General features: G+C 44.4%; 1 protein-coding gene across 1 annotated transcript in view; it reads left to right on the forward strand.

Moving 5' to 3' along the window:
• Nucleotides 1-26,016, forward strand: part of stt3b (STT3 oligosaccharyltransferase complex catalytic subunit B) — a 108,705-nt gene that overhangs the window by 77,545 nt on the left and 5,144 nt on the right. The window contains exons 5-13 of the mRNA XM_079998901.1: nucleotides 3,662-3,761; nucleotides 7,184-7,282; nucleotides 13,663-13,809; nucleotides 16,487-16,535; nucleotides 17,648-17,802; nucleotides 19,414-19,625; nucleotides 22,065-22,252; nucleotides 23,879-24,050; nucleotides 24,416-24,589. Of these exons, the coding sequence (XP_079855027.1) occupies nucleotides 3,662-3,761; nucleotides 7,184-7,282; nucleotides 13,663-13,809; nucleotides 16,487-16,535; nucleotides 17,648-17,802; nucleotides 19,414-19,625; nucleotides 22,065-22,252; nucleotides 23,879-24,050; nucleotides 24,416-24,589 (1,296 nt within the window). The remainder of the gene's footprint in view (nucleotides 1-3,661; nucleotides 3,762-7,183; nucleotides 7,283-13,662; nucleotides 13,810-16,486; nucleotides 16,536-17,647; nucleotides 17,803-19,413; nucleotides 19,626-22,064; nucleotides 22,253-23,878; nucleotides 24,051-24,415; nucleotides 24,590-26,016) is intronic.

A 26,016-nucleotide genomic window follows, 5' to 3' on the forward strand; every position in this document is an offset into this window, starting at 1 on the left:
CCGTGCCTAGGATTCGTCTGTGCGTAGTGGTTCTTGATGCGCTGACTCCAGCCTCAGTCCACTCCTTGTGAAGCTCCCCCAAATTCTTGAATGGATTTTGCTTGACAATCCTCTCAAGGCTGCGGTTATCCCTTTTGCTGGTGCACCTTTTCCTACCACACTTTTTCCTTCCAGTCCTTCCTTCCAGAGTGTCAAAGACTGTCTTCTGGACATCTGTCCGGTCAACAGTCTTCCCCATGATTGTGTAGCCTACTCACCCAGACTGAGACCATTTCAAGGCTCAGGAAACCTTTGCAGGTGTTTGGACTTCATTAGCTGATGAGGGTGTGACACCATGACTTTCCAATATTGTACCTTTTCACAATATTCTAATTTTCTGAGACACTGAATTTTGGGTTTTCATTATCTATAGCCACAACCATCAAAATTTCAAGAAATAAAGGCTTGAAATATTTCACTCTACATGTAATAAATCTATAGAATATATGTGTTTCACTTTCTGAAATGAGTGACAAAAAATATTGAACTTTTTCATGATATTCAAATTTTATGAGATGTACCTGTATACAGAACACTGTACACTCTGCACATTATTTCCCTTTATCATATCCGTGCACACACACACACAGGTTAAAAGCAGCTTGTGTACAGACACGCACGCGCACACAGACACACACACACACGGTGCATCTTAAGAGTTGGCCCCATGGTTGTCAGATAAGCCTGGCATAGAGTGCAGAAAGAGAGATAGGAGGGAAGACTCGGCTCCACATCCTGTCTGGTTTTCTGCCCTCCACTGTTCAGCTCTGCTGTTCAGGTCAAAAAGTCTTAATCATACTTTGAGATAGAGCCGCTGAATTTACACTCTTACACGCCCGGGATTTTGTCAAGGGCATGAATCACTGAATTCTCTGCAGCTCACTTGGTCCAGAATAGCCGGCCATAACTCTCTGCCCCCCACGTACGTATATACACAAACACATAATCATTTTAGCTCCTGGCCTTCCGCTCCTGGAATCTGTAAGACAAATCTGCAGTTGAGTTGCGTTTGTTTTAGAGTTTGTTTTTAAGGAAAGGAAAATAATATATTTAAGTTTCAGCCACCCCCAGGTGATAATGAGCCTTGGCACGGTGCCAACACGCCCCGTGTTGCAGCAGTACTCGCTGCAGAGATCGTGTGTGTGTGTGTGTGTGTGTCTGTGTGTCTGTGTCTGTGTGTGTGTGTGTGTGTGCGCGCTCTACAGAAACATCTGGATCTGAAGGAGACCAATCTGTTGGAAAAAAACATCTCTGGAGCATCAAAAAATATTGTTTGATGTTCAGCCTTTCTTTATCCCCCTCTGTTCTATCTCTCTCTCTCTCTCTCTCTCTCTCTCTCTCTCTCTCTCTATTACATCATTCTCACACACGCTCAATGGACTCGCAGATCCTTTGAAACTTTGCAGAATGGACGACTTTGTCGCCTCGCCTGCACCGCGCCTCCTGACGCCGGAGCTAAGGGGTTGCTTCCCGACGCGCTCCCAAGGCTGCTCTTGATTGTGGTCGGCTTGCAGCGGAGGGCTTAAGATGACATTTTGATTATATTTCCATTATATTTTCACAATGGCTGGCACTAATAGAGCCTCACACAGACACACACACAACAAACTGCACACACTCATACTAGGTGTGTGTGATGCGGCCAAAAATGAAACATCACTATTTTATTTAATTTTTATTATGAATACCTCGATATTGGTCATTTGAAGATACTTTGGGGATGACTATTGGTGCTTTCATGAGATATTTGCGCATGAGAGAGGGTCATTATTAATGTTGATATAATGACAAGCAGATACAGTCTGAGGTCCAGAAAAGTGCATCCCTTTACTGTAACGCAGCCGTAAAGACAATCTGTAAGCTATATTGTGATATTACGATAAACAAAATCCCAGACGATATCTGGTCTCATCGCGGTATTGATGTTATAAAGAGACATTTTTTTCTCCCAAATTCAACATGTCAAATTGTACACAGTATAAGAACAAAAATATGCTGATAGATTAAAAATGTTTTTTTGCCAGTTCACCCCCTGCCGTCGCTTCCCACATTGTGTTTTTAATTAGTGCTCTGACGGGAACCTCTGTGTCACCACGGAAAATGAGCCTCAAATTAAAGTCGTCTTTGGTATTCATTCAAGTTATGGTTCAAGTCCTACTAATTGGCTGTCACCATAGAATAGAATCATCATTTTATTCGTCTCACGGGTGCTAATGCACTTAACACACACACACACACCATTGCCATCATGCAGGGAGTGGCGACAACCAGAAAACACACACGTATCGGGGCAATGGTGACTGGAGAGTTTTGGCTTCCGCATTTCTTCCACCTCAGCTGTCCTTCCTCCGGGAGCAGTGGGCAGACCTCACTTCGTCGGTGCCCGGGGACCAAGTGATGGATCCATGTCGTCGTCAGGGACAGGACAGGAAAGCGTACTGCATGTTTTTAAATTGGGGTCCTTTTTTTTTATCTTGGAGGAGACCCAAGTGACCACGGAGAGAACATGCAAACTCCACACAGAAAGGCCCCTAATCGAGAGAGAACCCACCTGAGAATGGTGCTAACAGCACCCCAGGTGGGAATCGAACCCAGGACCTTCTTGCTGTAAAGCAGCAGTACAGGCATTGTGCCACCGTGCACCATCTGAGGGAACAGATGCCGGTGACTGCCGGAAGATAATTACACCTCCCCGCTCCGCCCGGAACTTTAGGATTTAGGATTCTCTCGCCCTTCCCTCGCTCCCCCTCTTGTCTCCCTCCATCGCTCTCCGACATGGTATGCTACTGTTTTTATCAATTAGCTGTGAGTTGCCGTTTATCTCTGACTGCATCGGCGTAATAGTCTTTTCAGAGTGCCAAACAGGTGCAACTCCCCCCCCCCCCCACTGACAAGCTGTTATGAAGAAATGATCAAACAATTGGCTGCTGTCAGATGTCTCCTCTTTAATTTGCTCTTATTTTCTCTCGTTATTTTCTCGTCTCGCTACCCTCTGCGCTCTCTCTCCCCCTTTTGGGGTTCTCTCATCTCCCTTTACCTCTTTCTGTCTCTCTCTCTATGTCACACCCATTCTGGGTTTCACATTGCTTCAGACTTGTGCAGGCAGTTGAAAGCCAACGAGTGATGCTTTTTGTGGAGGAGGGGGATGGGCGGGTGCAGGGTTTTAATAGCCCCGTGCATCGAGATGCAGATGGACCTCGATAGGTTTGGGGCATCATTTTCATGGAGATTTTAAAATGTATTGGTGCATTTCAAATTTTAAGTTAATGGTGTAAAGTGTGATTGCAGAGTCTTTATATTGGGCTATTCGTATACCTCAATTGGTTTTAGCTGAGCACTTGTGTGTATGTGTAAAAGAGTCAGTGATGTATAGTTCTACTGTGATTCTATTGTAAGTGTGTGTGTGTGTTTGGTTGGGTTTTGTTTTTTGTGTTTGTGCAGAGCATCCACTGTCAATTCTTTATGATTAAGGTCTAAATTGAAACTGCCGGTTTTACTGCGTTTATATTGCCATCTTTATAGAGGTATTAGTTCTCTTGCTGACAAAATATTGAAAACTGTCAGAAGGCCCCATGTTGTTCAATTTTTTAATTTGTTATTGGTCTGTCTGTGTGTTTTTCAGGTCTCTGCATGGGGAGGCTACGTCTTCATCATCAACCTAATTCCTCTGCACGTCTTTGTGCTGCTTCTAATGCAACGCTACAGCAAAAGAGTCTACATTGGTAAAAACACACACACACTCGCAAACACACACTCACTCACTCACTTGCTCACATCTTCCCGGGAAGCCACACCATCTGCCACTGAGATCTGGAATGTATTTGACCATACCATATATGTTGTTTTCATGACTTGTTGCTGCGGAGTCTCACACATAGCCAATGTGTCTCGTCTTTCTGCCGACAGAATCCCTTTCATAGAAATTAATAGAGTAGAAATTAATGTCGAGCTGCAGCAACTAATCAATTACATCTATTATAAAAATAGTTTATTTGTTGATTAATTGCCTGCATACACTTCGTAGACCTGGCTATGTCGCTCTTTGAGTGGAGTGCATAGGAGTCGCGGTAAAGGAAAAGGTGTATTTTGGAAAGATGGCGGTGTCAGCAGTGACTTGAAAGCAAAAGCAGAGTACAACCAAAGACTTCAAAATCTGAGGGCGCTTTACTTAAAGTCTTGTGAAAATTAAAAATGTTCTCAGTTGAAAATAGTGAGCCAGTCCATAAACATATTTGGAGAGAATGTAGGGGTGCATGATCTCTCTTAAAGGGGAACTATTGTGAAAAATTCACCTTTTCGGTGGTTGTACACATCCATTTGGGTCTCTGGTGGGCCTACTAACATACAAACTGTGAAATAAGACAAACCAGTCAGTTTTTTTTGGGAGCTGCCTATTTCAGAGAACATGTTCAGATTTGCAGCCCTGTTCTACATCATTTAGGGCTTCTTTAGAATTAGAACCGCCCTCCATCTGAGAGTAACTCCACCCACGGCTGCAGAAATAACACAGGGAATAACAAGTGCCGCTTGGAAGACCAGCACAAATCTTTTAAAATAAAGATTAATTAATACCAACTGTCCGTAAAGAAACTGCAGACGATGAAAATATAAGTATTTAAAAAATAATTCTGCTGTGTTTCTTCCAAAAAAAAATAAAAATAAAATAAATAAATATTTGTAAAAAGGTGTACTGTACATAGACTGTAGGCTAAGGCAGACCATCCGCCTGTGTTTCTCCAAACAAAACCAATAAAAATAGTTTTATTTGTAGATGTATTATTTTATTTTCCGATGTTTACATGACGCAAAGAGTCCCCACGTACGGTGTCCCGGTGCGGTTTCCCCACAAGCTTGCAGAACGGCATCTAATATGAGTGAAAGTTCAGCAACTGGATTGCTTATTTCTTGCCTTGTTCAGAAACAGATTTTGATGGAGTGATAAGGTGAAATCAGTGAAAGTTACGGAGTAAATACAACGGAACCCGGAACTTGTGCTCAGACCCCATTGGCTTACAGAACTCTGGGACTCAGGAGAGAGGTGCCACCCACTGAAACACTGTCCTGGAACAGGATGGGTTCAGAGGCGTGTTAGAATGGCTAGAATGCATAATCAGTGTGAGTGGTATTTTGATCTTTAAAGACATGTTTTGGGGACCTTAGAGACCTATATTAACTTGTTGAAAAGGAGCATAATAGTTCACCACTTATACTCCTTTTCAAGAAGTTAACATAGGTCTCTGAGGACCCCAAAAACATGTGTTTGAAGTTTTTTGCTGAAAATATTATGCATTTTTGCATTCTGCATTCTGGCCATCCTCGCATGCCTCTACACCCCTCCATTTCAGTCCCGTTCTCTACGGGGCCGTTTCTGTGTCTCTGGCTTTAGATACAAACAAGCTGCTGCTCGCCACGCCCCGCTCCGCCTACACGCTGGACGGGGCGGAGGTGATATGGCCTCAGTCAAACTTCGTGTGAATCTGTATAAGAAACACTCTGGGGCCGTCACCGCCCCTTCTCTCATTTTACTCTCCCGTTATTTAGGAGTTTTAATAAGATGGAGTTCATCTTACAGACGTTCAACAAAAAAACGAATACCGAAAAAGTCACTGTGGATCCTGCAGCAAGTAACGGCGGTAACTTTCTCGGAAACTACATCTACAGTAATATACCAGCTATTAGCATTAGCTTGTGCTAAACGGCAAAAGAAACACAGCACAATTATTTTTTAAATACTTACATTTCCCTCGTGTGTGGGTTTGTCACGGTTTGTGACGTCGCCTTCAAACTTATCCACTCGGCTCTTATGTCCTCTGAGTCTGGGGGCCCATGTTGAGATTTGTGCTGCTCTGTGCAGAGAGAGAGCAGCGGTGCTTAGCGCTTAGCTTCCACATAATGCTGATTGCGAGGGGGGGAAAAAATGGTGCACCTTCCCAATGTTCCCAAGCCATGGGTGGAGATACTCAGATGGGGGCGGGATCATTCTAACGAGACCCCACTTGACGTAGGACGGGAAGGTTTTTATTGCTGGATATGATTTAGTCCAAACTTCCACACATTTCTACACTTTAGTTGGGGGTTGGTTTTGTTTTACTCGCTGAAAGCCCTTGTCCTAGTCCTTTGAATGTTTTAAAAATAAATTATGTCCTCTTCACGATGAGAGGCCTTTGACCCAATTCTGCTCCGGCTCCAAAAAGCTCTTATACAACAACTACATTCCACTGGGGACCCTGAGGTGGCGTTTTTTCTTTTTTCTTTTTTTTTATCTTGCCCTTCTTTCTTTAATATTTGCATCTTGAAGATCGGCCCACAACCTCAAGCACCTTTCTAGCAGTGTGGGAGAGAATGGAACTGAGGCGTAGCTGGTTCTGTCAGACAACCTGATGGCGCCACACGCTTCCATGCCCTTATGGGCTGACCTATTTAAGCAGCCAATCCCTCCTGCCCCACCTGCTCTGCTTCCTGCTTTGCTTGCTGTATTGCTGCGCTCCCTCCACCTCCCCTGCATCCACCTGTTGGGCTCTACTCTTCTATCCAATGGGGGGATTGGAGCTCATCACTCCAATATTTCCAGCTCCGTACTGGGAGCGATGAGCAGTAGAGCCCAGACGCTACAAACTCAAACGACGCCAAATAAATAAAAATCATTTTAAATTCAATCTAAGAGTTGTCTGTCAAAAACTACATTGGGCATGATTGTCTGGTGACAGAAAATACCTCACCCAGCCGGATATTTAAATCCCTTTACAAAGCCAGGTGCCCTCGGAAAAAACAAAATGTTTGCATAAAACAAGTATCCATCTGTGATTCTGTTAATAAACACCAAGTCACCCGTCTTCCCCTGCCATTTTCATTTTTCACTCTCAGGGCAAAAGCAGATGTGTGCGAAGGCGAAGGCAGTCACGGCTACTTTAAGAAAATTAATAACAAAACAAAAACCGAAACAACCTTTTCTCACACCTCAAAAAGTGATGAAATCTTCAGCCGACTCGCGTCTTCCCCGCGAATGACTTTATAGAAGGTGTTTTCTGTTTTGTGCTTACTCCCTTTGAGGTGCAATGGTGAAAATCAATAGGCTTTAAATACCTAGGTGGAGATAATACCCCTATGTGGAGAATGATTCCTCCCTCCTTTCTTTCTCAAACAGCCTACAGCACCTTCTACATCATCGGCCTGGTGCTTTCGATGCAGATCCCCTTCGTGGGCTTCCAGCCGATCAGGACCAGCGAGCACATGGCCGCAGCAGGTGAGAGATGACCAGGATTTGACGGATTGGTTTGACGACAGTGTTTGGCTTCAGAAACGTTTCACGTTTGTTGTTCTTTATGCCTTGAAATGAGGAAAACGTCAAATTTCCTAATTCTCAAGTTACGCTTGTGCAACTGGTTGGATATCTGCTCGGGCTAGGTATTGGGCAGGAACTCACGATTTGATTTAGATACAAAAGGGTCACGATTCGATACAAACCGATATTGATTAAATGGCTCACGCGACAATTCTTTATCAGTATTTTAATATTTTAGAAAGGGGCTTCACCAAATTTGCGGTCAATTTTGAGAAATTTCACGGAGCTACATTCTCGAAAATATCTGATTTAACGGATTATAAAAGAAAAACATGACATTTCACAGCACTGGCACACAGGCCAATAATTTAATTTACCAAAAAAATGCCAGATTTGTGCATGAACAAGATCACGGCTCCTTACATCGACAGAAATTAGATCAGCATTCGCATACGCATGATGTAGATGAACGCCGTCGCTCTGCTTTCTGCTGCTGATTCCAGCTCCGCCGCCATGGAAACACAAACCGTTGAAGTCGGCAAGACACGGTGGGACTTTGGCACTTCACACCTGTTTTTAATTTTTTTGGAATATAGTTAATTACACGGAAGGAGGCCGATTTCAAGGTCCGTGGCGCGATTTTCACGGCCATGAATTTGATAGGGCCCTATTTATCATGAGAACTGCTACCAACCTCTTAGTGTACAATCTGACTTGCATCACAAAAGCATTCCATGGAACAAATTCAGGAAAAGTTAATGGAAGATACAAATTCCGAATATGGTTCCGTAGCTTCCAAACAAAGTATGTAAGTAGAATCTATGAATCAGAAAATGAAACTAAGTCATTGAATTGTATCACAGTATCATTTTTCTTTTCTAATATCTTCTGCGCTGGAGTGGCTCCTTGGCCAGTTATTGAAGACTAGACCCACAGTGCGTCTTGAGGGTCTGTCTTGCAGCGGAAACATGCATGCTCATCTCTCCTGGATGAATAAAGCTGTAAAGATATGGCTTGCGGTTGATTTATAGGTGCTGAGCGCTTTTTGAATTTATCCTTGTAGATAGATGAAAGCTTGTTCAGTTTTGCTTCTCAAGGTGTGTGTGTGTGTGTGTGTGTGTGTGTGTGTGTGTGTGTGTGTGTGTGTGTGTGTGTGTGTGTGTGTGTGTGTGTGTGTGTGTGTGTGTGTGTGTGTGTGTGTGTGTGTGAGAGATGCTGTTCAATGTGTTCATTAACATCCAGATTGGGGAAAGGATTATCGTTGGCGCTGTTTGACAGCTAGACAGCCCCCCAGCTGAGAACACTTTTAATGCAGCACCACGGCTGGTGAGGTGCTTCTGCTCGGCTCGCTGAGTCGAAGGCGGCTTTGAGCTCTCGGCTTCGATGCCGTCCCCTGAAAGCATGTCTGCCTCCGTCTTTCCCTCTTTTTTTCGAAGCATGGCTGTGGTGTTGTGATTCTGTCGCTACGGGAAGCAGCTGCTCAGAACATCTGGTGATGGTGTTCCCAGAGCACAGTGGGGGATGGGAAGAAAGACAGGGTGTCGCACCTCAAGGTGGGAATGTGGCAGGCGGGTTGATGTGGAGGATCGAGGTGACTCACTGGGAGGTGGTCGGGGAGAGGGGCGTCTGACCTATAAACGCCGAGGACGAGCCACGAGCTGTGGGTCACAGAGTGAAAGAAGAGGAGGAACGTGACCAATTTAACGCTAGAAGGGGAGGTGTCGACATGAAAGGGAGAGGGAAAAATATAAAGACTCTCTTCTCAATTATCATATAAAACTCACAAGTGATTTAGGTGCTAATTCACAAAGAATGGATTGGGGCCGCTAATAGCGCCATGAGTTGCGCATCATTTGTGCCTGCTATCTGCACCGTCTTCACAAAAGATATTGCACTAATGATATGACAGTGCAAACACTCCCATGAAGTTTTGCTTCTGAGTGCAATTTGCTCCTGTTTTGCTTCTGATCACAATTATCCATGTAGCAAAGGTAATAAACAGTGCGTCAGCAGTGGTGGGTGGGGTGTATCAATGGCTCTGTAGAGCCTGACATGGGACTCACGCTTTTTTTGTCACGTTCAATTGGGAAAAGCAGTTAAGTAAATGCATCTAAAATGATAAAAAAAAAAAACAACACTGTTTTTATATATTTTATTTGGAGAAGCAGGAAACGTGTCCCGTGTCGTCCATCCCCCCCCCCCCGAGCACCGATTGAGGGGTGTGGGGGGGTGCGGTGCGGTAGAGAGAGGGAAAGAGGTGGGGGTGGGCGAGATGGAAAGGGGAGATGGAGAGAGAATGGTGAGGGGGTGAGAAAGAGGGGGGTGAGAGAGAAGGGGAGTTGGGAGAGCGATGAGGGGGAGTGTGGGGGGGGGCGAGAGAGCGAAATGGGGGAGAGATGGAGGTGGCGTAGAAGATGGGAGAAAGAGTTCAGGGGAGAGGGGGAGGAGAGCGCGATGGAAAGGATGGGGGTGGGAAGAGCAATGCATGCATTTTTTGAATGCGTCGTATCATCATGTCTGTCATTCACGTCGCCCACGCCGAGCCTCATTTCATCCAAAAACTCATGAAGATGCGTCCCGGCTGCCGTTCTCTCTGTTAAATGTTATTTCTTTCGAGGTTCAGGTTTTTATTGTGCACATGAGCAAACAAATCAGGACAGAAGGTGTGGGAAGGTATCGCTGTCTATGAAATTCTCATGGCTAGTCACAAAAATGTCACAAATATAAGAATCATGCCAAAAATGTCTAAATGTGTTTAATGTTTGCGGTCTTATTTAAGTGTTGGATAGATAGATAGATAGTTGACTTTATTAATCCCCGTAACAGGTACGTAATATTATGATCAAAAAAACAATATAACCAATTGTAACACTAATCAATTCAAACACTACAGTGTGCAAAGAGCAAAGTGATCAGAACAATAAGTAAATAAAAAGGCAAGTCCAATAGCAGTTGAGATATACGCTGTTCGGTGTTCTGACACATTCAAGTGCTGTGATATTCCTCATGTGCAAAGAGCAGGGTGTAAGAAACAGATGATATAAGCAAGTTTAGTGTAACAGTGACAGTATGACTAGTAGTTCTACCAGTGGACTAAACAAAGGCAGATGAATTGTAGAGTCAGATTGCACCCGGCAGGAACGACCTCCCGTATTGCTCCTTTACACACCAGGGTTAAATGAGTCTGTTGCTCATGACAAGTTCATACTACGTGATTTTGGCCAAATTATAGCGAGCTCCCATGAACAACGAGCGTGTGGTGTGAATTGCGCATCAATGAGCCCATGGGGGCCATGACCCTGTCACCGGTTTACCAGTTGTCCTTCCTTGGACCACTTTTGGTAGGTACTAACTACTGCATACCCGGAACACCCCACGAGACCTGTCGATTTGGAGATGCTCCATGTTCTGGCTGGTCGGGGTCTATGCTGGTGCTCTCTGGTAGTGCATGCACCATGAGTCACAAGGCTCGCTTGCGGTGACTATAACAGAGCCTTGAGTCAAACCTATTGAAAAACATGTTCAGCTCATTTTCCTAGTCCCCAAGTTTCCCCTCAGCTGCTTCCCCGCCCTCCCTCTGAGAGCTAGTGATCTCCCTCATCCCACACCAGAAATCTTTAGCCTTATTCCTCTGCAATGTCTCCTCCATTTTCCTTCCGTAGGAGTTCTTGCTCTCCTTGAGTCCTTGCTCTTATTCATACATTTGAGCTCCGCCCGGTCCCCTGTCCTAAAGGCCCTCTTATTTTCATGAGGTAGGGCCTTCAGGTCACAGGTAATGCAAGGTTTGTTGTTTGGGTAACAGCAAACTTCTTTTGTGGAGATGGAGTTGTCAGTGCAGAAGCTGATGTACTTAGAGACACAGTCTGTGATGCCATCAATGTCCTCACCATGTGGTTCATACAAGGCATTCCAGTCAGTGTCTTCCAGGGCCACAATGTAGTAGCCTCTTGAGAAAACTGGCTTGCATGATGGTGTGAGCAAAACTAAGTTGTGGTCTGGTCTACCAAGAGGGGGCGGGGCATCTTCAACATTTGCGTACAGCAGATACAAATTCCTATTTTCTCGATTTGTGACAAATTGGTATAAAGTGAGAAGGGTGGTGGAGACATTAAAATCACCTGTGATGGCAATAAAGGCACATGTTGCACATGGGTACACAAGGTGAAAGGCATTTTTTATACATGCTTTTGCGATTAGTGATGTCAATTGAACACGTTAATTTTGTTAATTAAAAAAAATTAACACACTAAAAAAAACCACAATTAACTGACGCTGTGCGCTACCGGGCTGATCGACAGATCATGAAATCCAATCGAAGACTGGAAGAGGAAGTGACGACGCTGCTCTCTGGCCCCGCCAACTGCAACGCGACTTACGCTCCCTCTTTCCGCTGCCTCGGAGCTGGTCAAATGGCAGCAAAATAAAAAAAAAATAAAAAACAGTGCTTGGCCCTTTGAATGGAAATTTCAACTACGAACAACGCCCGAATGGAACCGATGATAAATACACAATTATATAGATTCTCTGCAAAAGCCAGGTGTTCAAGAGAAAGTCACCAATCAGAACAGACAGCGCTCGAAACATGATCAACAGAGACAGTTGATACAGGATGTTTCAACAAGATGGAACTTGTCGTTCGCAATGATCGCACGCCTCCTACGGAACCGGGAGGCTGTAGAGGCTACTTTGGCCCAACATAAGTGAGTCATGCTGACCCCAGCTGAGTGGGACAAACTGCAGAGGCGGGAGATCCTTCTTGAACTCAGCAGGTAAGCCCCCCCACACCCACCCCCCTCAATAACATCAATAACAACTTAGTTAAAATTGAAAATTACATTTTACTTTCCAATTAATTTAATTTTGAAATGGTATTAGTTTATTTTATATTGTATTTTATCGTTTAACCTATCTTCTTGGTGTTTTTTTTATTGTTTCTTTTTAAAGCAGTTTCTATGAATTGGTTCTATATAAATAAACTTGCCTTGCCTGAATTAAATGTACTGATGTCAGTTTAATACAAGAAAACTTTATTTATTTCTCTCTTTTGTCTTCCACTGTGGGCATGTGACTAAGATCCTTGGGGGTGAGGCCTACCTCTCATGCATCTGTACCGCGTCATGGATATAAGAAGGACCCAGCCGAACGGCAAGCTGACACAATGGTGGATGGCTCAAGCTGGCTTCAGTACTCGACCCACGATTCAAGGACTTGGAAGTGCCTACCAAGAGGAGAGAGAGAAGAGGTGTGGACCAGCCGGGAGATGCTGCAAGAAGCAGAACGCAGCAGAGCTACTCCACAACCCATGAAAGCAGAAGATGAGCCAGCAAAGAAAAAGGCGCCTCCTCCTGCTGGGCTCAGACTCTGAATAAGAGGTGGAAAATGGGGCATAACAAAACTCCACACCCTATAACGCAGAGCCCAGCATCAGCGCGGATGAGTATCCGCTGTAGTAGTGGTCGACTCACGCAGTAGCCCATGTAAAACTGTCTTTCCTGGCTTGCAAACATCTGTCCACCCCTGCAACCTCTGTCAAATGTGAGGGACTCTTCTCACTTGCAGGCAACATAGTCCGAAAGAAGAGGGTAGCCTTACTCTCAGAAAATGTGGACAAGTTAGTTTGTCTTAGCAACTGGCAGAAGGAGAAATAAGAGGTATTGAGTATATATAAAAAAATATATACAAAATGTATAAGAAATATATGTTGAATAGAAAATAAAAAAAAACACATGTACTGTATTGAATGTGAACATTTCCTAAGAATCAAAGTATTGAAAAAATAAAACTGTTGACTTCTAAAGCCACCTTTTGTACGTCTATTCAATGTGTTACTCGTCTGCCTACAAAAAAATTATAATGGCTTTGAATTGAAATATCTTCATTTGCTGGGATTTTTCAGCAAATATTGGTATACGGGATTTTTGTGATTAGTTTGATTAATTAATTACAGATTGTGTTATTAATTAGATTTTTTATTTTTATCAATTGACATTGACCCTAATTGCGATATATCGATATGATATCGTGATATAAGACTAGATATCGGAATTTAACTATTGGAATACTGCGATATAGTTAAATGTTGTATTTAAGGATGCGTTACAGTAAAGTAATGACTTTCTGAATTATAGACTGTTCCAGATGTTCAAATCAATGGCCAAGCATTTCTTGTGTGTAAATATATTATGAAAGCATCAATAAGCAACTCCAAAATTGTCGATAATCCCGATATTATTGATATCGTGGTATTCCTCAAAAACACTACTTTCTACGTGAGATATTTTTTTATACTTAATGTGTTTTCTTTCTCTCTCTCCCGCCCCCCCCCCTCTCTTTCCTGCCAGGCGTGTTTGCCCTCCTCCAGGCCTACGCCTTCCTGCAGTACCTGAAGGACCGTCTGACCAAGCAGGAGTTCCAGATGCTCTTCTTGCTCGGTGTCTCTCTGGCGGCAGGCGTGGTCTTCCTCACCGTCATCTATCTCACATACACAGGTCCGTCCAAAAAATGTCTGAAGGTTTACGGAAAGTTCCGGCACTGAAACAGGGTTTCAGTCTAGATATATGCCAATAAGTGACCAATTTCTCACAATGAGGTTTTTGGGGGGGGGAAACTGGAAAATAGTTGTTTACATAAGATAATTTATTATCTATGTTTATAACCATATAGGTGAATGTAAAGAACCACAGTGGGCTTCTTCAGATATTAAATACTGTGTATAGATTGATGTGATCTAAAATTAATTTTGATTTTCTTATTATCCAAATTTTAATATCAGAATTTTATAATATTTTAGATTTTTAAAAATTCCAAAAATCCTTTTCACTGGTCATTATTAGCTGTAGATTGTCCAAGTTTCTCTGCTGTTCATGGTAGCAACAGTGTTATTAAACCAAAATATAATCGAATATTAAAAAATCTTCAAGGCCATGATGACGTTAATAACTCGTTATTACAGTGTAATACATCATGTTATTACAGTTATGTTAAAACTAATGTTGCATTCTATGGGAGGCCCAGCTTACAGTACTAGAATATTGCAGTAAGACCCTTATATTTATAAACTGGCTGTACATGTGTTGTTATTCACATCATGAAAATCTCTGCTTTGTATACACAAATAAACAGTACATTCTGAATATCACCATGGCAACCAAGGTTACTGTGAAGACTGCCGGTGAACATTCGGCGTCCCCTGGCATAAATCGGTGCATCCCCAAATATCTGAAATTCAACACAGATATGTACCGTGCAGTAGTGGCAGGGAAACTAACAAAAAAATAAGTATTTTAAATTCACGATGAGTCATGCAGGCACAAAAAATTGGGGCCCGGCGTCCAAGTGTAGTTGCTGGGAGGGTTCAGCGGCGAGGGCTTTTCGTCTGATTTTTGGTCGCGCACAGAGTAAATAGAAAAAGAGGAATAATATCACAAATATCCAAGGCCAAAGCTGTGTGCGTGCGTGCGCGCGCATGAGGTTGTACATCTGTGTGAGAGCGCGGTGCAATGTGTTGAAATTCCAGAGCAAAGCGAATGCAATTAGCATGTGCCTGTGAAGCTTATTTGCAGTTTAAACGCACTCCCTTACACATGTTGTATATAAACGCTGGAAATTAAGGGCAATCAATGGAATATTTCTCCTCTGCTCATCACACATTCTCAGCGCCAATAAAACCCTCTTCTGGGTAGTAGGTTCCTCTGATAAAACCGCTCAATGCCCCCCCCGTCATTCAGCTTCTTTTTCACTTCATACAACATTGCATATCCATCCCGAAGCCTTTATCTGCGAAAGAGGACCGCCCGAACTCTGCACATCCCTCCGGCAAACTGCTGTCGTGCGGAATTCTTCCACCTGGGACAAATCGTATTTGCCAGTGTAAAGAAGAAGTGTTTGTTTTAACGTGCAGGGTGCACCAGGGGGGTGGGGCAGCACAATGAGTGGCAGGGAGCTTAATCGGAGGCCCTCCCCATGAAATGTGGATGGCCTCCGTGAGCTTGTGGCCTGATTCGTCCCGACACCGCCCGTCCCGCTCATGATGCTATTATTTTAATATTGCACAAGCCGTCAGCTGGAATCCCTCTATACCTTCTCTCTCTCTCTCCCCCCCCCCCCCCCCCCCCCCAACCTACTATCTCTAATTCAAATTTGCTTTATCACATGACGAGAGTTCTCATATTGCCAAACATAACAAGATGTTGTGATGTCACACATAAGATATGAGGCAGAGACAAAAAAAACAATGAAATTAAGAAATGAATAATAACAGTAATGGCGATAACGGTGGCGGTGACGATAATAATGAAAGAGAAAATAAAACACTATGAAATTTAAAAAATGATAGTGACAATAATATTACTTCCGACTGACTCTTAGATTGAATTTAAAATGATCTTTATGTATTTGCCGTCGTTTGAGTTTGTGGCGTCTGGGCTCCGCTGCTCATCGCTGCCGGTGAGGTGTACGGCAAACATACGCATGATTAATGAGCTGGAAATATTGGAGTGATGAGCTCCAATCCCCCCATTGGCTAGAAGAGTAGAGCCCAACAGGTGGATGCAGGGGAGGTGGAGGGAGCGCAGCAACACAGCAAACAGAGCAGGAAGCAGAGCAGGCGGGGCAGGAGGGATTGGCTGCTTAAATAGGCCGGCCCAAATAAGGGCGTGGAAGCGTGTGGCGCGGTCGAGTTGACTGACAGAACCAGCTCCGCAAGCTACGCCTCATAAATGATGAGGACGACGTTTTGGACAAGGTCGTAATAATAAAAACAATGATAATAGTAACAAAAACAATAGTAAAAATAACAGTGATAATAATAAAGAATCATTTCAATCATCAAGTAATTAAATAATTAAATAATAACAATAATGCTAATATTAAAACACAAAAGATGAAAATGACGACAACAATTGAAAAAAACCGAGACAATGAAAGATAATGACGACAAAAATAACGAGGAGGATGATAATAATAATAACCTGAAAGGAAAAATGGACAAATTCAGTTTTTTCCTCCTAAAATGCGGGATTTTGCTTGCTCGAATTTATTCTATTTTTGAGAATTAAGTTAAGTCAAGTGTCGTATTTGTTCACATTCTGTCTGTCTGTCTCTCTCTCTCTCTCTCTCTCTCTCTCTCTCTCTCTCTCTCTGTATTGATTGTGGTTCTTCGTTCAGGTTACATCGCTCCATGGAGCGGCCGCTTCTACTCGCTCTGGGACACCGGGTAAGCTCCGCCGACCCTCGCACGCCCACCGTCGATGGAACACTTGTTCATTGAGCGAGCTTCTGAGTTCTCCTCAGACCAGTTCTGGTTCTGGCGGTATTTGCTGAAACCATGGAAACGGCGGCTGTAAACCTCAACCTCCTGACCTCTTTTTGTCTTATTATATTGCTGAAAATTAATGATGAACAGCCATAAATAGCAAAATGTCCTCTTTGAATTGCAAAAGCTCCACATGTGCCGCCCCAGCACCAACACCCAAACATCCCTCCACTGGTTTATTTATGTTTTGCTGGTGGTCGTTTTTAATGTTATTAAATGTTTAATTTTTATTCCCTCACTAAGACGCGGTTACGTTTTCCACTGATCTGCAGTGTGTGTGTTTTTTTCTTTTGCTTTATTATTTTTATTTTCTCCCCCCTCTCCCTGACTGACCCTGATCACAGCAAGCATGAGAGAGAAATATTTAAACACACAGGAAGACACGGATCACAGCGCCACTCCTCGTGTTGCACTGCGCTGGTTTGCGTTTGGTTGTTTGTTTACTTTTGAGGCCGTAGTTAATTAGGGAATGAGTAGTTTATTAATGAGGAGAAACGGTTAAAAGGTAAACACCCTGAAACCTCATTCCTTTTCTCACTCTCTCGCTCGGTCTGTCTGATATATCACCCCCCTCTCTCGTTCTCTCTCTCTTTCCCCTGCCCTTCGCTCCCCTCTCCCTCGGTCCCGCCTCCCCTATCGACCTCTTTCCCCTGCCCTCTGCCTTCTTCCCTCCCTCTGTCCTCTCCCTGTCTCTATTGCCATCCCTTTCTCCCTCCGTCCCCTCTCCCTCACCTTGTCCTCTCACTACCCTCTATGCCCCGCTGTCACCTCTATCTCCCTCCCTCTATGCCTCCTCTCCTCTCTCCCGCCCCCTTTCGCTCTCTGTCCCCCCTCCCTCTCCCTTCCCATCCCCTCTCCCTCTCTCTCACTCGACCTCCCGTTCTCTCTCTCACGCCCTGCACTCCCTCACCCCGCCCTCCTCCCTCTCTCTGCCCCTTCCCTCTCCCTCAACCTCTCTCTCTCTCTCCCCGACTGGCCTCTCTCTGCTTCCCCCACCTTCTCCCCTCCCCCAGCTATGCTAAGATCCACATCCCCATCATAGCCTCTGTGTCGGAGCACCAGCCGACCACCTGGGTTTCTTTCTTCTTCGACCTCCACATCCTGGTCTGCACTTTCCCAGCAGGCCTCTGGTTCTGCATCAAGAACGTCAGTGACGAGCGCGTGTTCGGTACGGATACCACACACACACACACACACACACACACACACACACACACACACACACACACACACACACACACACACACACACATTTTTCAGTTGCGAATAGTTTCCGGTACAGTTCTATTATTGTAGCAATACATGATAATATCTTCTTTGAAGGACATTAAATTGGCTTTATTACCACTGCTGAAATTCTTTTAACAGGTTTGTCTTTTGCCGCCATATATTGCAGCGGCAAAAGCGTGTAGTGCTGAAATGAACGAAGCAAGTGTTCTCAACTGCCGACCACCAAATCGACAGTTGAGTTGAGAACTTGCTTCGTCGGCCGCAGAAAGCCTCCCTGTCTGCGATGATAAATTATCCAATTGCACCGTCGGTGGCGATTGCGAAACCAAAAGAGGCAGCGGGTTTACTCTGAAATGAAACCTGAAGCATCAGTCACGATATTCTCTTTTAAACACTGGGATCAATTTCTTTGTGACGCCTGTGTGCGTGTGCTGGTGAATTTATGAGAGAAATGTGTGCGGCACAGCCACTGCTCTGTCCAATGCACGAACACTATTTGATCTGTGTTATTTATCTTTATTCATCGTGGTGACGTTTATGGTTCCCGGGTATTTTCTCAGTCATTCTTACTCACTTTTATTGATCTTATTGTCTTTAATGTTTATTGTTAGTTGTGTTTTTATTTCCTCCAACCCTGACATCCCCCATGGCTGATAATAAATACTTGGACACATACGCATCATACAAGTAGAAGAAGATTCTTTATTCGTCACATAGCACACACATCATAACACATGCACTCATGTGGAGATGACAACCAACACACACACGGAACAAATGGTGGCCAGTAAAACTTGCCAGGAGCAGCGGCGTACAACGATGTGCCCGGCGACCAATTCCAGACGATGACTTTTCTTTTGCATGTTTTGGTGGGGGTCCTTACCGATGTTACATGGAGGAAACCCCATGTAACATGCAAACCCCACACAGAAAGGCCCCTAATCGCCAGATTACCGGAGGATGGTGCCAGCGGGAGGAATCAAAACCAAGACCTTCTTGCTGTGAGGCAGCAGTGCAAGCACTGTGCCGCCATGCCCACACATACACATGAAATATAGATATTATCAAAGTAGTGCCTTTAAAGATGCTCATTTGGCTCGTTTTTTACTGTAGTTGTTAGCCTGCTTGTTAGTTTGACTATTTTGGCTGTGGCGGCTTCTCTCTCTGCTCCCTGTCTGTGTGAAATTCCTTCCGTTGCGCAAGTCTCCTCCTTTCGGCTAATTAATGCTATCGATTAGCTACCCACCTGTTGATTCAGACTAGGAAGCGCGGGGTTAAAGGATGGACGGCTGCCAATGCCTCTGGCCTTTGGGATACGAGCCCAACACAGCTAAACTAATTAAACCGTTCTCCTTTCAACTCACTCGTTCTGTTCTTTTTTGTTGTTTCTTTCATCTGTCAACCATCGGCCCCTTCCCACCACTGTCCTCTCTCTCTCGCTCTCTCTCTCTCTCCGTCCTTCCCACGCCCCCCCCCCCTCCCCTCACTCTCCATTCTGTCCTCTCTGCTACTTTTACCACTTTGGCCCGTTTCAACGTACGCCCCCTAGTGGCGCTGTACGCCATCAGCGCCGTCTACTTCGCTGGGGTGATGGTGCGGCTGATGCTGACGCTCACGCCCGTGGTGTGCATGCTGTCGGCCGTGGCCTTCTCCAGCGTCTTCGAGCACTACCTGGGCGACGACATGAAGCGGGAGAGCCCGCCCGCCGAGGACAGTGGCGACGAGGACGACAAGAGGAACTCCGGGAACCTCTACGATAAGGTCTGCCAGGAGATACGCCCAGCCTCCAGCTGCATTTACACCGTCCTTGAATAAATAATTCAAACATTCACAACATCTTCAGATATTGAGACCTTGGAAGATAGAAACCTTTTTCATATCAAGGATCTTTGATTTGATACACATTTGATGAGAATTTGTCTGTGGGTCCCCGATCTGCAAAGATTTTTATTGTTAGATCTGATATGGTCCAAAACTCTATACAGGTCTACTGTAGTTGGATTACAGGAGATAACAGTGAAACTAGGATTAAAACAGCCATTATTGTACATTTTATAATGGTGTCAATGTCTTGTCATTTAAAGAATGGTGAAGGCGAACTATTCATCATTTTTCTTGGGACCCCTGTGGGTCCCGGGCCCTCACTTTGAGAACCACTGCTTTAGTTCAAGGGCGTCCTCTTGCAATGTCGTGCCATTGTACTGTTGGCATAAATGGGGAGAAAAGTACATTAACAGGGTGGAAAAGCCCAAATCTACCGGCTCGGCTCGGCTTAGAGGATAAAATATGCTAAATCAGTCCATTACTAAACATGCAAAGTGAAGCGTTATCATTTTGTAATGCATTTCATTTGTCTGGAATTTCAATGCATGCAAGCGTTCCACGTCTCACTCTCCCAGGCGGCCTAATTTCCCCAGGGCTGTGGATGAACTGGGTTTTGTTGTTCTGTTGTCCGTTTGCATTACAATTTATAATCCGCCCGAAGACATGCATTCAGCCTTTGTAGAAACACGTATATTTGTTATCAAATACAGTAGCCGCGCCCAAGGTCACCTATGCTGCCTTCTCCATGCAGAATGGTGCCGCTGAGTGCTTCACTGAAGGGCCTTATCCTTTGCCTACGGTGCAAGGTCAGCTGAGAGATTGGGATGTAGAACCACTGTCTCTCATGGTCTGGGAGGGCAGTGATTCCCAACGTGGAGTCTGGGCACCCCTCTGTGTCCTTCAAGAGGCTCCAGGGGGTGCTCAGCAACTTCACTTAAACTTCACTGTTATTTTTATTTATTTTTATTTATTTATTTTTTTTAACCTGTGCTGTCAGCATGCTGGGCATACAACACAGAGTATTTGTTTGCTATTGCATCTAGGACAGATTTAGTCTGCAAGTGCAGTTCAACTTCTCAACTTGCAATGCAACTCTTTATTCATTCTTAAATCATCAAGAACTGCTGCAATAACTCTGTCCTGTGGACGACCTGTAGGACGACAAGAGCACAGTTTTTTGCTTCACAGAACCACCACCAATCTCCTTCTTTGGTGAACTTTTTACCATGTTCGGGTCTATAAACAACTAATTACTACTCCAAGACGCGTAGAAACACCACGGGTGAGACAAATAAACATGTACACAGAAAAACACCGGATGTATCAAATGTACCTGTCCTAGTTATGGCAGTAAATAAGGAAGAAAAGGAGAGGGATGTAACCAGGAGGGTGTTCGGGTGCGTTCAAAGCAGGTGCCGGTGGTGCGCGTGTGTGCGCGGTGTCCACGTGTGAGTGTACAGGACTTATCCCAATTGGTTCTGGTGTATAAAGTTGGTATTATATCGTGGCGCCTCCCCACGGCCGCAGGAAAGCCCCTAGCACCCCACCCTGCAGCCACAGAAGGGCCCCCCCCGGCCTCCAGAGAAGCCGGAAGCCCACGGAGCAACCCCCGCACCTGGCCTAGAGGAGCATAACCCAGTCCCAGCGACCACGAGGAGACCCTGCACCCCTGAGGCGCAAGCACAAGAGCAGCCACAGGTGTGGAAACCAGGCCGCGGGCACCAGCCGCGGACCGCAGGCCTGGAGCCAGGTCCCGCGCCGACACACCGGCATCCCGTCCACAACGCCCACCCCGCAGGCGAGCCGGCTGGACCCCCCTCCCGCCTTACCGCAGCCGACAAGACACCCCAGCCCCAAGCACCTTGACTTGACTGTTATTTCACTTAAAAGCTGTTATCACTGTTATAGAATGTACAGTAATGACTGTTTTGAGCCAAGTTTCACTGTTATCATCCTAACCATAGTATAAGCAGGTGTGGAGGTCTGGACTAAATCATATCTCAGGGGTCTGTGGCCTGATGCGTATCAAATTGGGGATCCTTGGTTGAAAATCACTGTGGCAGAGGCATTTAACATTGTACTTGTACTGTTCTATGTTTTCCTCCTCTCTGCCAGCAGCCTGAGAGGTCAGATTTTGCAAGTTATTAAAAAGTGAAACGTTCACATTTGGCAGAACAGGCGCTGAACTTAAATAATATTGATACACCCATCACTTTTCTTTCTTTTGAATCGTCAATGACGTCTCTCGAGACAATTCAATTCGGGGCCAAGTCCGGGGCCGCTCCGCCACTTGTTAACCCATCCAATGATTCATCCGACTCAATAATTCCTCCAAATGTCCACGGGACCTGAGTGACGGTGTGTCTCCACCTGCAGGCCGGAAAGGTGCGCAAGCACGTGTCTGAGCAGGAAAAGGCAGAGGAAGGCCTGGGCCCCAACGTCAAGTCCATCGTCACCATGCTGATGCTGATGCTGCTCATGATGTTTGCCGTTCACTGCACCTGGGTCACCAGCAATGCCTACTCCAGCCCCAGCGTGGTGCTGGCCTCCTACAACCACGACGGGTGAGCAGGTCTTAAGAAGCCATGTGTTTTTCAGTTTTATTTTCATTTTTGAGCCATGATCTCTTTTATTTGATGTCAAAGATCCAATTTTGGCTTTGTTCAACTTTCAAACAGAAGAATTCCGGGATGTCCTTAAAGCAACACTGTGTAACTTTTGGGATTTGGCGCCCCTACGGTTTCTGAGTCCAATTGCACATTTACACCATTGTCGTAAAACTCGGTCCGGCGTCCGAAAATAATTTATTTTACTGGTCAAATCTGAACCTTATCGATAAAGTATCGATAACAGTCTATGCTACGAACGCAAATGTAATGTACACCTAGGTTACAGCGTTCCCGCGAAATGCTCTGTTGGCCTCACAGACCAGCACAAATCTTTTACAGAAAGAGGAATTAAAACAAACTGTTCGTGGAAAAAAACTGCAGATGATGGAAATGTAAGTATTTTAAAAAAGTTCTGCTGTTCCTTTCTACACAAAAAGCTGCGGTGCACAATTCGCTGTGCATTTCCCCAAACAAGACCAATAAAAATTGTGTTTTTATTATAGATTATTTTATTTTATTTTTCCGTAGTTCACCTATTGAATAAAACTCAATATCCCCTTGCGCTGTCCCCCACAAGCTTGGGGCACGGCAACGAAAGTCAGAATAAACTATTAAATGAGGCCTTGTAGATATAATGAGTGAAGATTCAGTGACTGGGTTGCTTATTTCTTACCGATAATGCGATATCAGTAAAAGTTTAAGGACTTCATACAAAACGGAACCCAGAGCTCATGCTCAAACCCCATTGGCTCACAGAACCCAGAACTCATGGTGAAGCCCCATTGGCTCACAGAACTCTGGGACTCAGGAGAGAGGTGCCACCCACTGAAACAGACTGTCCTGGAACAGGATGGGTTGAGAGGCGCGTTAGAATGGCTGGAATGCATATTCAGAGTGGGATTTTCTGCAAAAACGACCTGTTTTGGCAACGTCAGAGACCTATATTAACTAGTTGAAAAGGAGCATAATAGGTCCTCTGTAGATTAGAATTTATGAAATCTTAATTTCAACATAATCGATTTTTATCTCTTTACTTATTTTTTTCTTTTGAAGTGAACAGACTGCTCAGTTCAGGTGTTAGTTTAGTTCCTTTTTCTTTGATTCTGCTCATTCTCCACTGTGACATCCCAAAATAGTTACATTGGCCGCTGCAGAACCACACAGAGTAAAACCGGTTACTGTTGCGTTGATATAGTTTGCTTTCTTTTTCTGTCACGCAAAGGCGCGTGCCATCCTTTACGGTGCACAGTATGCAGTGCCACGGGATGAACAGTAAACAGTACATACACTTATATATTGGGATGGATGTGGTGGATTCTGTAATGATTGTTTAAATGGCAGTTTTCTGTGTACAGCTCTGGATGATATGTTATGATCCTGCCGTCTTTACCAACCATGATTTTTTTTTTTTTTTTAGATAATAAAACAATAAACAAAATGAAATAAGCCGTATACAAAAGGTTATCACATGGATTGGTTACAGAAACATGTCTTGTAATTATAAATTTCGTCGACTTTACTCATGGTTCTCGAGAAGGAAATTCGACCTCAACTTTGAATATAAACCTTGTGGTTGGGCAGAACACGCAACATCCTAGATGACTTCCGCGAGGCGTACTACTGGCTGCGGCAGAACACGGACGAGAATGCCCGCGTCATGTCTTGGTGGGACTACGGATACCAGATAGCGGGCATGGCCAACAGGACCACGCTGGTGGACAACAACACCTGGAACAACAGCCACATAGCTCTGGTGAGGAACCCTTCTCCTCGATCGATTTGAGTCTTTGTCACTTGAGGGGGTAGGGACATTCTTTTATCCTGGGGTGGCGGACCCCGCTACCAGCAATAGTAACAGCATAGAGGAGCACATGCACAACGCAAATACATTTAATGGCTGTTCCTCATAAAGTGCCGGCTAAATAAAGGTGGGTAAATATCGACTATGGGATTTTTTTTGTTTCAAATGGAATAATCTTTACCACTAAGTTTCCGCATTTACTGGGGAAACTTACTTTGTCTTTTTACTCCCACACTAAAGCGCGCTTGGCGATAGTACGAACATTGTGATATTTAATGTGCAATGTGTGTGGAATTATCCGTCCCGGCCGCCTGCAGGTGGGCAAGGCCATGTCGTCCAACGAGAGCGCAGCGTACCAGATCATGCGATCGCTGGATGTGGACTACGTGCTGATCATCTTCGGAGGGGTGATCGGCTACTCGGGCGACGACATCAACAAGTTCCTGTGGATGGTGAGGATAGCGGAGGGAGAGCACCCCAAGGACATCAGGGTGAGTACGTGTGTGTGTGTGTGTGTGTGTGTGTGTGTGTGTGTGTGTGCGTGTGTGTGTGTGTGCGTGTGTGCGTGTGCCTCGCAATGCCGACGCCCGCCTGTCACCACTTCTGAATCGCTGCTCCGCTGCCAAGGATGCCTGGAACGCTGGTGTTTAAATGTCTAATCCTGCGGAATAGGTTGAGAAAACACACAAAGGCAGAGGTCATTCAGGGATGTTTTCTGCTGGTTTTGGACAAGTTTTTTTTCTACCTCAGCTACTTCTTCCAAATTACACTTAGAGTTGTTAAACCTATAACAATTATTGGTCGCCCACGCATGGTGAGTTGTATGGAAGAAATTTGTGAGACTCCTGGGTCCTTTTCCCCTCTATAGCGCGAGAGAAATAGGAGCGTTCCACATCCCTAGACGTGATCGATCGATGAATTGATTATTGGGGATGCTCAAAATTCACGATTCGATTTGAGTTTTGATTTTAAGGTTTTAATTTTTGATTTTAAACTTTTTTTGTTTTTTCCTCAGCACTGGCGGCTTTGTCATTGTTGAACTATCATTTGTAAAGAGAAACACTTGTTTCTCAATAAGTAACTTTTATTTGAATAATAACAATTATAAATAACAGCAAAAATATGAGAATGTTCACACACACACACACACACACACACACACACACACACACACCGAGACAGTTGAGAACTTCATCAAAACTAGACTCATAACAATAAACAATTAAAAATGTACTATGCTGTTAACAATTTACACATTGGTTTTATGCCCTGAAAACTGTTGTTTACATTCTCTGGAGTGAGCCGTCACAATGTCCCCTGCCGGATGCCTTGGTGAGGGATTTTTCCCACCGGTTGATAAACCCATGACACACACACACCGGTTTTATTAGACGTCCCCTGGCAGGGAGCAGAAGTATTGGGCCGCCTGTTGTGTGTCCTCAGTCCTGGAGCAGCAGAATGATTTCTCCGATCCTGAATATAAACTGAAAATGTCGGACAGTATTACCCGCAAAAATACTGTGGGAATCCCGAAACCTACTTGTGATTTAGATCGATTTTCGAATCGCAATCGCGACACCCCTAATTGATTGATCGCTTTATTCGTCCGTAAGGAAACACATTTTGTCATCATGACGATCAGATAAGAACGGACGCGTTCAGACAGATACCAGGGTGTCTGCAGGTATCGGAGTTCAATTTCATACTTTTGAAGACCTTCACAAAACGTTTTTACAACATTTAAGAGATTTTCTTTTCTCTCAATTCTTCTCTCTTTTTCTATTAATTATTGCAGATATAAAGTTCTATTTATTGGGTTCAGGGCAGAGGTCAGTATTGGGTAGAAGATCTTGACTAATTTAGACAAAAATACAATTTTATTAACATATTAATAACATTTTATTAATATATTATATAG

This window comes from Zeus faber, assembly GCF_960531495.2.
Source record: "Zeus faber genome assembly, chromosome: 1".
In the NCBI taxonomy this organism is placed as follows: Eukaryota; Metazoa; Chordata; class Actinopteri; order Zeiformes; family Zeidae; genus Zeus; species Zeus faber.